The sequence below is a fragment of the Ciconia boyciana genome, chromosome 17 (genome assembly GCF_034638445.1).
Source record: "Ciconia boyciana chromosome 17, ASM3463844v1, whole genome shotgun sequence".
In the NCBI taxonomy this organism is placed as follows: Eukaryota; Metazoa; Chordata; class Aves; order Ciconiiformes; family Ciconiidae; genus Ciconia; species Ciconia boyciana.
Window position 1 is genome coordinate 6367555 of NC_132950.1, and position 15382 is coordinate 6382936.

Here is a 15382-nt window from a genome sequence, read left to right on the forward strand (position 1 = left end):
TTGGGTTTTGTTTGGGTTTTTTTAAGTCTGTTCCTAATACCTTTTGACATGTAGCAATATGTTTTTCCTGCTGTGGGGGGAAGAAGGAAGAATTCTGTGGGACCTTGAGCACTGAAAATCTGGTTCCTGCTGTTTGTCTTCAATTTGGTTCATCTTCTTTTACCCCAACCCCAGGCTTGAGCTGTGTTCTTTGGTGTACGTAGCTGAATCTCTTGAGAATTGTCCAGATAGTTGGGGAACTAGTTAGTAGTGGAAAAAAGCTAGCTTTCTCGCCTGGGCATCAAACTTGATTGATTGAGCTCAGCTTTTTATACATGAGGGTTGGCAGAAGCTCTGTCACAAAATTACACCCCAAATACTTGGTAGAATTTGAAAAGTGACCCATGGAAAATGGCCCAGGATGATCAAAATGTCAGATTTTCCAATTCTTTGTTGTCCTTTAGAGAACAAACAAAAGATGGAGGAGGGTCTGGTGCTGATTAACCTAAACTTAAGGATTTTAGTCTGAATTTGATGTTGTTGGAATTTGAGTAGTTAGGCTATACAGCTGTTTATCCCTGGAGGTATCCATTGAAAAGCTCATTACCATTGTTTGAAATAAGAATAATTAACTGTTTACTTCTGTTCTTTTGAGAATGTATATTTTATTAAAAGAAGGTGACTTTTGCTGCTGCAGCAAAGTAATAATTGGAAAAATTGAATTAAACAATTTAAAAGGATTGTCTTCCACTAGCCTTCCAATATTAAAAAAACCAAACGGGTTGGTATACTGATGGGCTAGATACTAATGAAAAAAATAATTGCTTTTTGTGAAGTCTGTAAACATTTTGCATTGTTTCTTTTTAGGAGCCCTCCCTGGGAAACTTTCATTAAACAGTTGATCAATGTGTTAAAGGATGGCAGGTTGATTATTTTAATAGTTGTTGGCTCAGCATGGAAAAGGTAACCCACCTTTTCTGGTAGGAGTAGTGGTTAGCATTTTATAGGTTTCCTGGTACTTACTGTTTTAAAAGGCTCACAAACAAACTAACTTTTCTGCATTCAATTCAACCCCTTAAAAAAAAAAAACAACCCAGGTGTTCAATACTACTTCACGGAGCCTTGAAAACAAAATCCTCATGCACCTACCCGTATATACTATAAAACAGTGACTCAGATTCAAATTTGTATTGTAGTGCAATAATTTAAGGTTGGTTATCTCTTACTGATACAATTTAAATAGGTTTTTACAGTACGGTGACCTTTCTGAGACCTCTACCTGTGCATGGCAAGCTCAGTCTGACTTGTAAAAATTGGATGGATTTCAGTTGCTTACTATTGGGTGGCTTCTTGAAATCTATTTCGGTTCAAAATGCAAGAGAGAAGTTCAGGTAATAAACAAAGCCACAAGCATACCTTCAAAAAAAATTAAAGCCTGATTTTAAAGGCTAAAGTGTATGGAGGCTTTTTCACAAGTTTGCTTTGAAGCATAATTAGTTTGTTTACTAATGTTAAGAACAGCTGTGAAAAACTGGAGGTTACTGTTATAATAGCTGATCCAAATATTGCAAACATATGGAACACTTGTTAATATTTTGACTACTATTTTAAGTTAATAGTTTTACTTACAGCCCAAGACAGCATTTTAACTTTGTTATTTATCGTAGTACCCAGCATATATTTTCCCAGTCACTTGTTCTTTAACAAAATTATTTTTTCATATATGGTTTGTATAGATAAAATGAGGGAGATGTCCTGAATTAAGACTAAAAAAAGCAAAAGGATTAAAGATGGCTAATCTTCAAAACTTACAATATTCCTTTTGAAAATGGAGAAACATGAGGCTTTCAAAATGTCGTGTACCCCAAGGAGCCATTTCAAGCGATGGCTCAAATCAGTGTTCGAGGGCTTGAATTCCTCCCCAGTCACTTTGCTTTGTTTCCTCCCAGCTGGTTCCCAGCAAATCCCTGCTCAGACCATTGGGTCCTCTGTCTTTCTCTGTGACTATGGAAACATTGATGTCCTGGCTTCCTAGGGTTTCAAGATTTAAGGCTTCCCGACTCCCAGACCAGTTTGCTGCTTAGGTTGCCTAATTCTCAGGGCAGCAGGCTCATCACCCTCTAGAAGTGCCAGGCTTCCGGGCCATTGTCTATCTTGTATAGTAAATTGCCAAAATGCTGGCCACTGAGCTTGGCCTTAAACCAAGTAAGTTTTGAAATAACTAATATTCTGGTTGGTGATCAGTGGGAGCTGACTCACTTCTGAAAAATGCTTTGCTTTGTTTTCCACAGCTTTAACTTGTTTGTATTTGGGGATGGGGGACGGATATTTCAAAACACTTTAAGGTGTTTGGGAAAAGTCGGTGGTGGGGAAGGAGAGAGAGGGAACTCTGATGTGTTAGTTTTGCCCATCAGGGATGGCATATGCTGCCCTGTGGGTTTCCCCTTCTCTTCTGTGAACCTATGCTAATTTATTTCTTGCTGCTACAGCTTTCAGAAGAGGGCATTTATTTAAAAAAAAAAAAAAAAATTTATTGATCTAGATTTTTTCCAGCCTTTAGGAACTGGCACTTGGTCAGTGTGTTATTGCATACTCTTAGCTGGTGAATTTGTAAATTACTGTAGCACTACTTTTGTTCTTCCTCCCTTTTTACATTTCTTCACCTGGGATAGTCTTTCACAGAGTTTTGTACTGGGTATGTTGTTGGAGATGAAGCTGTCCAAATAAAGTCTTCCCAAAGTTACTCTTCAGTACATAATAAGAATCTATATAAATCTTGCATGTAACCGTTTATTGCACAGCTTGTGTTTGGAAGCTGTTCTATTATATTTACATTTGTGGTCTCTGAGAACTTTAAACTGAGCAGAGAATTTGAATTTTATTCATTGAAAACAGATAAAGTTTAGACTTCTCAAGCTGAACTGTGTTAGTATAGTAACCCCTTAGAGTGACTAACTTGATATAATGTTGAATTCTCTGACACTTGCTACTTTGATAGCGTCGTAGTTTCTTAGTCCATTTAAAATGGTGTGAGCTAGCACTTCAGATAAAGGTAGTTGCCCCTGTCTGGCAAACAGAAAGCAATAGTAAGGGGGAAGGACTGGTTTTTTTTTTGTGTGTGGTTTTGAGGGGGGGGAGTTTTTCAGTTTTGTGGGGGTTATGTAATGCTGGCTTAAATTGATGGTGGAAGTTGCAACAACAGGGTGGAAGCCCAACACCGCTGAAATTACTGGCAGGGAAGATTCTGGCTCCACCTAAAGATGGAACAACACTGTGTCATCTAGTTCATTGCTATCAGATACGTTAAAAAACAAACAAATCATCAGTTGTTGTTACGGAGAGTTCTTGTTTTATATGATTAAAAGCATTTTTATGCTGTAGATATAAAATCATACAGATATGGAATTAAAATTTCATTCATACAAGTGGAATGAAAATATGAAAGTTGGTCAGGATGTAAGACACACTCATAGCTAGAAAGCCTCTTTTGAATGCAGACAGGTCAGTATTTTATGACTAGAAGTCTGTGTATTGCCCAGTTGTAGAAGATAATTTAAAAAGATTCCAAACTTTAAACTGCATGATGTCTTTGTTCTAAAACATGCTTAAATGCTGCTTGTAGAACTGCATTTATACTGCACTGCACTGACTGCACTGAGCAAAATCCATCGCCACTTGGAAAAGACTACAAATTAGACTTAACAGTGACTGTTCAGCAATTTCAAAGCTGCTGCTGTTAGTCCTGAAGGTAAGAACCGACAGCATAAGGGTGCCTAAAACAAGGGCTAGTACTGGAGTAAAATGTAAAGGAATGGCTAGCGTGGTGCAAATTGTTAGCTTCCCCTAAGCTTTCTAAGCAGTTAAGTCCAGTTCTTGTTTTTCTTTTTCCTCTTTTCTCCTCTTCTATCCCTGTGTCAGTGACTTGCTTATGTACAGGTTCAATATTTTTTTTTTCTCTTCAGTCTGGAAACAAAATGATGATTCTCACCAGCTAAAGTACAGTGCTTGAATTACAATTTCTGTGTGCTTGTAGGTAATGGAAGGAAAACAATGCTCTCTGCTAACTTTGGATTTTTCACTTTAACGTTACCTGCCTAGGACACCAAAATGGTTAGGTTGGTTTTCTGTGCTCCTGTAGCACAGCACAAAATAATAAGATGCAACCAGTGTTTGTACTTTGTTTTGTCGTTTTAGTTCTGGTTTTGTTTTAGGGAGTAACAGAGTGTGAAGCTAACTTGATCTCTTCTTATGTTGGTCTCCAAGTGCGTGTGGTGTTGTGAAATAAGACATCTCTGACAGTATCTGCACTGGTGGAGTACAAATCTAACATGAGTATAACAGATTTTTCTGATGTTTTCAATAACAAAGCCATTAACTTTTTGTTCATCTGTTTTATGTTAGGCCTGACAATATTATCTCTTATGACACTTTGTCTTGTCTCGGTTAAGGAACGTAGAGCAGAGAGAACAAGGTCTGAATAGCATTGCACTGTTCAGCATATCTCTGCATGTGACCCTCAAGAGGCAACCTTTAGTTATGCAGTGACTGCAGAATTGTGTTATCTTGTGTTTTGCTTGTCTGTTGCTGGTCTGTTCATTTTATCATGCTTGCAGGGGTTTGTTCCTTATACATAACTGACTACTTTTTCTTTCTCCCTAGAGTTTTAACAAATTCTACATCCTGAACATAAAGGAAAATAACATCCTGTAACTAAAAGGTGTTTTCGTCAGCAAATGATGCAGAAAATGCAAATAATTAAGCTGTCTGAACTGGTAGCCCAATCACTTTATGACGAATTACAAAAGTAGAATCACTCCATGTTAGAAGAGTGTTTGATACGTCCTTATCAATATTGTGAGTTTGTGTAAAAGTGTATGTCAGCAGTTTAACAGAATATACTGAAAGTGGAGAACAGCTCATAACTGCGAGACTCCGACTTATGCCCAGTAGAAACTGGCTTATTGTTATGTTATGATTGGCTAAGTGGTTTCCTTTCACATCTGTAACATATTACATCAGATTTTCTTTGGCACATACTTCCCACTAAATGAATTTGTATGCTTGGAATACATATTCCAGTCACTTCTTTTAACTTCTTCATGAAGTTATGTTCCTTGCCCTGGAGAGATCAAGAGACAGAAGTGTACAGAACTCTATAGAAAAAAGCTATGGCTTTCATCATAACTGTTTAAATACGTGTGGATTCTTCTAATCACATCTGAAAGCTGTTATCTGTGTCTGTTTTATATTCTGTTGATGGTATTTTCTGCAGTAACATCTAGAGGAAAAAACAGAGTTCTGTTAACTCCTGTTTTGTGCCTGTTTTAAATTGTGAGGAAATGTCTCCTGCTGTTAAGAGTAGAGACATCCATGACAATCATGACTTCAAGACTTTGTATTTGAGGTTTTAAAGACAGAAACAATCTATGATAAAGGGTGCGAAGTATATTTATACTGATGCATGAGAAGTTACTTGTGTTGTCAAAGATGTGTAATTGTGGAGGTATGCTGTAATGATAGGCTGCTCAAGGCTGTGCATCTCTATTTACGTTGGTTAAGTTAAGCATAAAGGCATTTGGCTTTGTGGGCATTTTCTCTAATATTTAAAACAAAAATTGGGGTTTTTTTTAATCTGTCTTGTGACCACCAACAGCAAGACTTTCTCAGTGTTCTTTAAATTTGTTTAATACCCTCTTTAGTGGGTGTGTCTTCCAGCATATGGATTCCCAACTGCATTGTTTTTCTCCAGAGGTGCTGATATCTTCTTTTTTTTTTAAACCAATCATGCGCATATGTGATTAGTAAGGCGTACAGAGTTATTAACAAACAAAATACAAAATTAGGTATGGTTGCAAGCTGCCTTTTGGCAGACATTCATAGGCCTGTCTAAAATCTTGCTCTTGTTGTTCCTACTGGGTAAATATTTACATCTCAGATGTCCTATTTCTTGGCAGTTCCAATACAGAGGTGAAGAATTGTGTAAGCCTTGTAAGCGGCCTTAAAAGTTAAGGAAAGTCTGAAAGAACAAGATGAGGGTGCATCCATGTACTGTCCAGTACAGGATTGTCTCTAGAAAGGGGCTCTGTTCTCTTTTTGCCAGTGTTGACATTCCCCCCCCCCCTTTTTTTTTTTACAATTAAACATCAATAGCTTTTTACTCTGCAACTGTGATGTTTTGAAAATCTAGCAAGCCCAAGTATACTTACTTGCAGGCTAACGTTTAGACAAAAAGATCCTTTATCTCTGTGTACTGGAACTGACCAAATATAATGTGACTCTCTAAACCAGGCTTGAAACTGGGTGACAAGGAGTGCTTTAATCTTCTATAAAGATGAATTATAGGTTACACTTCTGAGTTACACTTCTGTTCTTAAGTGTTCCTTGTGTATTTATAAGGGTTTTCTGTAGACAACTAGATGTGAAACTTGTTTTCTGATCTCTTTTTGAGAATAATATACATTTAGTTTGGCTATAAGAATGTGGTTTGTTTTGTTTTTTTTAATTGAACAGCTTGAATACTGCCAACACTGAACAACAAACTAACACAGACTTCAGATTTCCCCTCCCCTCCCCCCCCGCCCTTGGAAATCCATTTGGACTTGCAAAATAATTTCCTTAGAAATGGTAAACACCACTTCTTCTGCTCAATTTTACTGAATTCTTGCTTAGACTGGAAATCATTCCTATGTCCTGCTTCTCCCTCTCTGCTGCCACTCTCTGAATAATGTGTTTCAGACTTAGAAATTGGTCAGAAAAGAATTTTGAATCTGAAACCTCTTAATTTCTTTGGCTGCACATGGAGTCATTGTTTTTAGAATTTCTGGATTGCAGTTGATCCCTGGGTTTTGATTCAAGAGGGACCACTTAGTGTTTTTGGAACTGCCTTGAGACTGCATATAAACTGGTTTAATCTTGACAAAACCCGCATTCTAGATAATGTCCTGAACCAAAATTAGGCACACTTGTGTTTTAAACCTAATCTAGACACCTCTTCTTGGGCCTGTTGTTGGTTAGATTTGCCTTTGTAAATTGTGGTGTGTAAATCATGATATTTAATGTGAATGTAATAAAAAATGCCCCTGAAACATTTTCTTACTTTCCAGGCTATGACATTAGTGTCATTATTTTTCTTAATATTGCTGATGGACAAATGCCCTTGACTATCCACTATTGGTGCTCATTAGGAGTAAATGCTGTTGCTACAAAGGGCATTACAATGGTAAGGTTTTTAGAGCATGTGTATATATAGATATATAATATAAAAATTAGACCAAGTCATAATTGCAGGAGAAGGAAAGAAGCAGGGCTCCAGAGGGACAAACGTGGTTTTGGTCACTCTGGTTTTGAACCAGTCACAATGTACCATCATCAGCAGCATTAACTCTTTTTAAGAATTCCCAGAAAATGACTGCAGTGGTTTGCCAGAAAAGGTGAAGAAGTTTGTCTGTTTCTCCCAACATCAGCACTAGTCTAATAAAAGATACTGTTTTTTCTTGTGAACCTTGCCTAGGTTGTTCTGTCGCATTTTTTGATGTGATATTGTTGATTTCTAACTTCCATTTCTGCCGTCTAGAACCCAGCCTGCATTTTAATGGCTTGGTGAAAAGCTGAAAATATGAAATACTCTCCTTCATTTATTAATATTTATAGTATATCTAGGCTCCAGTAAGCCACACACCGAATTTTTGACCAGTGTGGCTTTCATTAAGGTTTCCATGGGAATGACAGTACCCCCTAGCTGAATATAAATGAGCTGTGCCTATCATTTTGAATCAGTCTCTCTAGTTTATCTAAAACGCAGAATATTGGAAGGAACAGGGTTCTGCAATGTGTGTATAATAATTCCTACTCGCATGTTGGGACTTGGTGAAGCCTTGTTGTTTGGATATGTTTAGCCTGGTGATAAAGAGTAATAAGAACTGCCAGCTCCTAAGTCCACTCCACATGAGTCATATGGTTTAATGCTGCAGGCCTGGTTTGGGGTGAGGTGTCTTACAGGCAGGAAATTCTGAGATGACGCGGCTGCAGTCCTAGGCCACTGCAGTATGCTGACAAAATGAGTGCGTCTATATTCTGGTCATCTCTTCACAGGAAAGCAGAGAAAATGGATGCTGTTAATAAGCATCCCTTGACTTCCTGAATCTTCTTCCTTTGACGCAGTTTGCAAACCAGGGAGTGCAACTCTGAGTGAGGCTTTAGAGTAGCCCCATTTCCATTTTATGGCTTTATAGAATTTTCTAAATAGGTTTGTCGCTTTTGATTTTTATATGGTTACAGCTACACAAGACTACAAAACTTGTGACATTAAGGTGTTTGGTCTTTTTGTTTCAGTAGATGGTAAAACTCTTCCTTTCAAGTATACTTATTTTTGTGGGGTGGGGAGACCCCCCCCCCCAAAAAAAAAAAAAAAAAAAAAAACAACCCAAAAAAACCAAAAACCAAAACAAAACCCCCAAAACCCGGAATACCTCCTCCACCCCTTGGAATGTATTCCAGTTTAATCTCGGAAGCAAACAGCTTTTAAGAAGGATCCTCTAGAGAGAAGGCAACATGTTGCCAATTTATTTCCTAATTGGTCAGATAGTGGAAACACTTGTTTGGTGTGGCTGTTGGTGTGTTTGGGGATATTTATTGCTTGCTCTTTCTCCAAACAATGTTGTTTCAAAAGTAGTAGTATGCTCTAAAAGATTAGAAATTGTGGTAATGACAAACTCTCATGAACTCAGGCTGGTAATGAGGCTACAGTTGTTGTAGAAAGTCATAATCTTAAGAGTTCCTGGCTGTAACTTTGTGACAGCTCTACTAGTATGTGGAACTCTTCTGTACTGGTATGTGCAGCTATTAAATCTATATGTCTGTTACTATAGGAAAGGATTATCCCACTGATTTTTTTTTTTTACATTTCTGTAGATGAAAAGCAAATTAATGACTAAATGGTATGAAAATAATAAAGAAAAACTTAAGCCTTATCCAACCCTGTGCTCTCCCTCCAGGAGCTGGGATTTCAGATGTGTGGTTACAGCCTGTGGGGGAAGGAGTTAAGTGTCTGATCTCATGCAGTGTGTTTGCAAAGTGACTCGAGGTCTGGCATGGCGTACTTGGGGAAAATTGCTGGTAATATATCTGTACCTATTATAATGGTATCTGTGTGTCTTTAAGGATTAAAGCAAATATATTAACTTTCTTATAACCTGAAAATTACACCAGCTACTTATGTATAATAAAGGGATAGATATGTGTAAAATAGGGTAGAAGGAGATGCTGACGCTCCTTGAGTGTTAACCATTTTAACAGCATTGAAACTTAAGTTGTGAGCACTTTCAGACTTTGATTGTAGTCGCATTGTCTCAATGACCTATATCAAAAGTAACAGAACTTTCCTTTGACAGGACAGGAAGATGGGATCAGTTGTTCAAGTGTGATACTTCTGTTTGTGTGAATGATATATATTTTGTACATAATGAATACTGTGACACATCAGGAAATGTTGTATTATGTGACATTTGTAGAGTTTCTTAACTGTAAAATATAAATGGCTGAGAACTGAATGTTGTTTGTTGCCTGGCTGGTATATCAGTTCTGACACAGTCCATGAGATCACAACAGGTAGCTCTCTTGAAAAGCTTTAAATGGAGAATCTTTTAACTGTGAATTGTAATAAAGCCCAAAAGGAACTTAATTTATTGAAGATGCTAAAATGTGAAGCAACAGATGTGTTATTTATAAACTTCAAAAAAGTACGTATCGTAGCAACTCACTCCTAGGGTATTTAATTATCCTGTTAAAATTTTTTTCTAAAAGCATAGTGAATGGATTACACAGGACTTAATAATTTGAGCAAGCTTGAAATGTAAGATGAGTTACATAGTTTTACCGTTTTAATGCAAACAAGGTCAGTGTTGAGTACGGAGCAAGCCTGTGACTGAGCGTACCGCTGTAGAACTACTTTGGACAACCAAGCCTTGTGAATAAAACTTGCTTTTACAAATAGATTGTGCTCAGTTTAGGTAGATCTGTTTTAGCATTACTGGATGCTAATAATCCAAAAGAATCCATCCCCATCCACTCCCCCCCCCCCCCAAGCTTTTTAGCATTTCAAACAGTAGTGAATGCTAGCTTTGAGTAGTATATTGTTTTTTGTTTTTCCAGGTCTATAAAGGTGAATTTCAGCTTCCTGACTTTCTTAAAGAAGTGCCACAGGTACAGTATTGGATTAGTTTCCTTTTTGTGGGTGTAGCGACAAGTTAGTATGCAACCAGTCTTTATAAACCGCTTCTTCATAAATTTGATTTTCTGTTTGATCGTAAGAGAATAGGTGACTAGAGATTATAAGAGAATAGCTTGTCTGTGAGGTTGAATCTCCAGCACTCCTGCACTCAGCAGTCCCAAGCCTCTTTTGTGTAACTCCAGTGTTAATAGTATGGTGCTTGTAAACCTGAGCTGACTGAATATTGCTGTGAAACTCAAGGAAAGTTTTACTCTTTTGTGTAGATCAAACTGCAAAGTTTGTTATTTGTAGAGAAGCTTTATCTTTTGTTGCCTTGCATGGAAAGGTTTAAAGCAATTATAGTACAGAGAGCAGAGATAAGTAATGAGAGATTTTTAAAAAGAAATACTACTGTATCGGACAAAACAAACAAAAACAGTTCAGCCATGGATAGTCATGGTGTGTTGATTTAACACTCAAGTGAGCTATTGAACTTCAGATTTACCGAGAATTCGTAATCTGGTACCCTTCAAATGCTGTTAATTGTCATCAGCTACCTAAGGGACCTAACCTTTGCAATAGCGGTTGCAAAAGCAAAATCCTTATCGTGGAGCTCTCTTAAACCGCAGGATCTCTTGACACCTTCCCCCCAGCTATCTGAATGTGTGGGAGGCATGCTTCCAACCTCATGGCCTTTCCTCATGTAGACATGATGGACAGGTTTTGGGCTGTAACCGCTAGCCCATTGATGGACATAGGAGTTCAGTTTGGAAGATGGCATCCCTTGCTGCTGGGCTCCGTGTCTCCTGAAGGTAACAGAGCAGACAGGATGGACTTGTTCCATGGAGCTGCCTGTTGGAGTGCTCCGTTTCAGTAGCTTGAAGGGCTTCTCTGTGTGTGTGTTGTCTTTTTTTTCCTCTCCCATGTGAAGTGAAATTAATTCTCCCTCCCATAGCCTTGCAGATTTAAGCTCTGCTAATCTAGCCATGAAAAATCAGAGCAAGACGATCTAGACAAGGAGCAAATAATTAGTTCACCTTTATCAGAGAACTAACAAAAATATTTGTATTCTATTGCTTAAATGAAACATTTTATATGAAATAAGTAGAACATGTAGCAACTGGTTTTCTTTTCTTGGGTAAGAGCTGCTCAACTAGGCTCATAAAAATACCAGTTTTTGTAGGCTGTATAATTGATGTCTAAATGCCATCTAAAGTGCTAATTGTGCTTTGATAGAAAAAAACCAGGAAGTGGCTCATGAGTGTTACTGTCTCGGGGTGTGCTCAAGTAAAGCTAAGTAGAAAAATACTTGTTTTTTTTCAATTTCTCCTGCATATACAAGAGTATAGCGTTGCAGAATTGGGAGAGAAAGCATTTTTAGGGGCACTCTGCCTCCAGAATTGTGTATCTCTGCTTGCATTACTTTGTATTTCTACTTGATTTCCCATCCTTAATGATACATACAGTACAGAATATTATTTAGAATGTAAGTGTAAGTAGCCTATCAAAAGTAAAAGAATTTGCAATGTCTTTACTTCTAAAAGAAAAAAAAAAAACAAACAACTAATGGGCACAAGCTTCCCTGACTTTGGATCCCCAATATTGGGAAAGGACTCTTTATGACTTTTGTTAGATGTAGAGATTGAAGAATACACAGGGGAATCTACCACATGCAAACAAAGCATTTTGCCTTACTCCATTCATTCAAACGAAAATTAATTGATTAAAAAGGAAAATTGGTTTCTTTTGTTCCAGCCAAAGAAGACAGTAGAAAGGAAGTCTCGTGGCAAGATAAAATGAACATGGATCAGTAAAGTCGAATAGCTGTAGTGTCTGTTTCATGTTTCCAGAATATAACTTTTTGCTGTGGACACCAAATCTTTCTGATAAATCTTTGTGTGATCTCTAATGTGGGCTTCGCTCTCTTACTGGATGTTTGCCTGCTCTCACCCTTTGAACAGTTAGTGCTCATGCTTTGCAAGTTGTGCTCAGCTAATAGAAAACCATTAAGAACCTGGCACCACGCAGCTAAATGTGCTGTTGCTCACAGCATTGTTCACTCTCAACTGCTGGCCAAAATGTCTATGCAGCTTAACGGCAAGACAACTATTTAAATGTGTGTTGCTTAAAAGTTATTGTCAGCAAATTGTATTGAGAAAGTGTGCTGTAGTTATTTCTAATGCTTTCAAATGCGATTACTGTGGTTATTTCAAGATTATCTACAACTTTACAGATAAAGTTGCAGCATGTATGGCTGCAAGCATAGGGTGTGTCAGAACAGAAGGAGATTAAATATTGCTGATAAGGATTTCTGGAAAATGCAGGGAGATGAGCTGTCTTTAAAATTTAGCACACTGCATATAGATAGTGTGCCAGCAAAATAAATAATCCTTGAACTGTCTACAGTATCTGTTAGTTAAATTATGCTGTTTGTATTTTCCAGTTATCTTGGGATACATCAAAAGAACTTGGTCCCCTATTACTAGTAAATGTCCCCTTTCGATCCATATGATAGGGAGGTTTCAAAATGGGATTCTGCTAAATTTCAGGAGGTCAATTTATACAGTTAGCTTGGTATGATTACAGTATTTACCAAACTGAGCAGAATTATTCAAAGTAAGGAAAGATAATCTAAAAAGCAAAAATAAGCTTTGTGAAATAGTAAGAGAATATTAAACCATAAAAACTGATGCTGGAGTTGAAATTGATGCTGATAGTGTTCTCCCTTAGTACTATACTAAAGATAAAATTAACGTAATGTAACTAAGCGGCTAGGTGGTTTTGAGTACAAACATTGGTGCTGGTAATGATATTTTTTCTCTAATGTAAAATAGCTAATTTCATTTTAATTATTTACTTGACAGACTGAACCCATGGAATAGAAGATACAATGGATATTTCTTGCACAGAAGGTAATAAAAGAGCATGCAGTCCTGCTCATTTGCTCTTCTTGATTTAGTTAAGGTGATTTTTTTTAATAAACTTGTGTAACTCCATGTAAGATGCTGGGTAAGAAGAAAACAAAGATATGGATCTTGATTCAGAATCTGTAAAAACCACATTGAGCTAAGTCCTAGTGGTGAGAGCTACAAAAGCATAGTGCATGTGCTTTAAGAATCATAATGCAGTTCTACATGGCTCATCACAGTTTGCAGTATCTGCTACGATGTTGGATTGTCAGCACTATTTTAGAGCTTGAAAGTGAAAGGAGTACATAAAACTGTACCACTACTCGTCCAGGTGTTCTTTAGCAGAGTTTCTTGTTCATTTTACTATCTGTGTGTCTTGCCGTACTATGGCATGCTTGCACAACAGATTCAGGTCCCCATTTTAGCAAAATGGCAAAACTTTAAAGATGACGCTTATTCGTCTTTGTCTTTCATTTTTAAATCAGTTGCCCTTCCTAGATAGAGGAAACTGCTAATGATGAGCCGATTTGTATAATTTGCTTTTAATATGTCCCATAGCCAGTATTTTCAATAAACTGCATTTTAGTTGTTGAATTAACAATGGCAAGATTGTGCAGGGAACTCAGTAAATCCAGAATAGTTAACGAATGAATGGTGCAAGACTTACTGTATTAATCCAGGATGTTTACTTGTCAACCATGTTATCAAATGTTCTAGCTTCACAAGAGAAGATGGCAAAATGCATCCAGTTTAAATATAGCCAAAAACAACATGCCACACAAATATACCCAGCACAGATATTGATTATGTGGCCATAAATATAGTACTCTCTATAGCCCTAAATATAGCCAAAAGCATCGTACCAATTAGAAATAATGGATAGAAAAGTTTTCCAAAGATTTAATTGCAGGCCTTCACTCTGAAATCGATAATCTCTTCATGTAGAAGAGATCATGTAGAGAGAAACCATAATCTCTTCATGTAGTCAATGTTAAAATGAGTAAAACATCTACTTTGTGAAAAAAGTATTTAAAACTACAATATGTCTATCTAAAGCTGCTGTCCAGTTTCTGAGAAATCAAAGTGTTAACTTCCCAGCAGTAACTACCACTGGTACATTGTAATGAGACACTTCCAGTGTGTAAATGCAGCCCACTTTCACATGTATTCTGAATGTAAGTGGAAATTCAGATTTTTTTTTTTTACATCTAAATATGTTCCAAGAAGTAACTCTAATGATAAGTGATGGAAAAGGCAGCCACATTCCTTACAGGAAAGTTTTTAGTGGCTGGGGTTAGTCTTGACAGTCACTTTTCACCTTCTGAGGTAACTGATTACACTTAATTATGCATTATTTGTAATTACAAAATGTTATCAGGGATAAAAACAGAATATGACATTGAAAGCTCAAACATAACTTTATTTTTCTTTTTCTTCAGAGAAAAGACTGCTGCCTTTTCAATGGAAATGATCTTACAAGGACTGTCCCACTGAGATCAGTGAGGTGTACTGCTCATGGCCTGCTTTTTTTCAGAGTTTTCTCCCCCATTTTTTAAATGTTTTTGTTCAAAGCTTTGTTGTTGTGAGCGCATGTAAACTTGTCTAAAAAAAAAAAAATCACTGATGTTAATGTAGAACTGTTACACTCGCACAACTGGTTTTTAAGGTTTTAAAAAATGCAAAGCAATGCCTGTCTCCGAAATTGCTATTCTGTCTTAATTCCAAAACTCCATCTTCAAAGATAGTTTTTTGTTTTTCCTGTAGCAGTTTCGTTTTAAATGTATGAAGCTTTCAAAAGAGTGGTCTGTGCTTGTCCTAAAAGATTTTTGGTGGAACAGTTGTTTGTTTTATTCACATGTGGAAATTGTTAAATATCTTTTATTTAAAAAATTGATAATTTACATGTACAACTACAATTCAATGATCTTTTGTATTTTATTTTTCAAAATAAATGCTTTAAATGTGATTATTTTTTTATTACTGTGTTTGCCTCAGTTAAGATTTAAATAATTCAAGATATTGATATTACTCAGATGCAAGATATAATCTAATGTCCTGGGTTTGGATCTCTTTTTAAGGTTTGTGGCTGAATGTGTTTTGCTTGCTTTTAATAGCTGGGTGATGAGGAAAAAGTAAATTAGAGTATCCTACTGAGAGGTATAAAAGCGTAACATGAGATTTGTTTACTGCGGGGAAAAGTAGGTAATTTTTAACCTCTTGAATTTGTTCCTCAAAAGCAATTGTGTTCAGACAGGTGCTGCTGGGATGAAACTGCTTCTGAAAACCC

The 15382-nt window shown here is 36.9% G+C and overlaps 1 protein-coding gene across 9 annotated transcripts in view; it reads left to right on the forward strand.

Annotated features, from left to right (window-relative positions):
• TPST1 (tyrosylprotein sulfotransferase 1) overlaps positions 1–13098 on the forward strand; it is a 30818-nt gene extending 17720 nt beyond the window's left edge. For 2 of the 9 annotated variants that reach the window (XM_072881868.1, XM_072881867.1), the window contains exons 4-6: positions 10129–10179; positions 11942–12017; positions 13051–13098. In XM_072881868.1, the coding sequence (XP_072737969.1) occupies positions 10129–10179; positions 11942–11986 (96 nt within the window). In that variant the 3' untranslated portion in view covers positions 11987–12017; positions 13051–13098. Of the gene's footprint in view, positions 1–3601; positions 3728–4638; positions 4834–7082; positions 7199–8972; positions 9094–10128; positions 10180–11941; positions 12018–13050 lie in introns of all 9 variants that reach the window. The other 7 variants (XR_012045471.1, XR_012045472.1, XR_012045473.1 and 4 more) reach the window with 7 other exon arrangements.
• The last annotated feature ends 2284 nt before the right edge of the window (positions 13099–15382 follow it).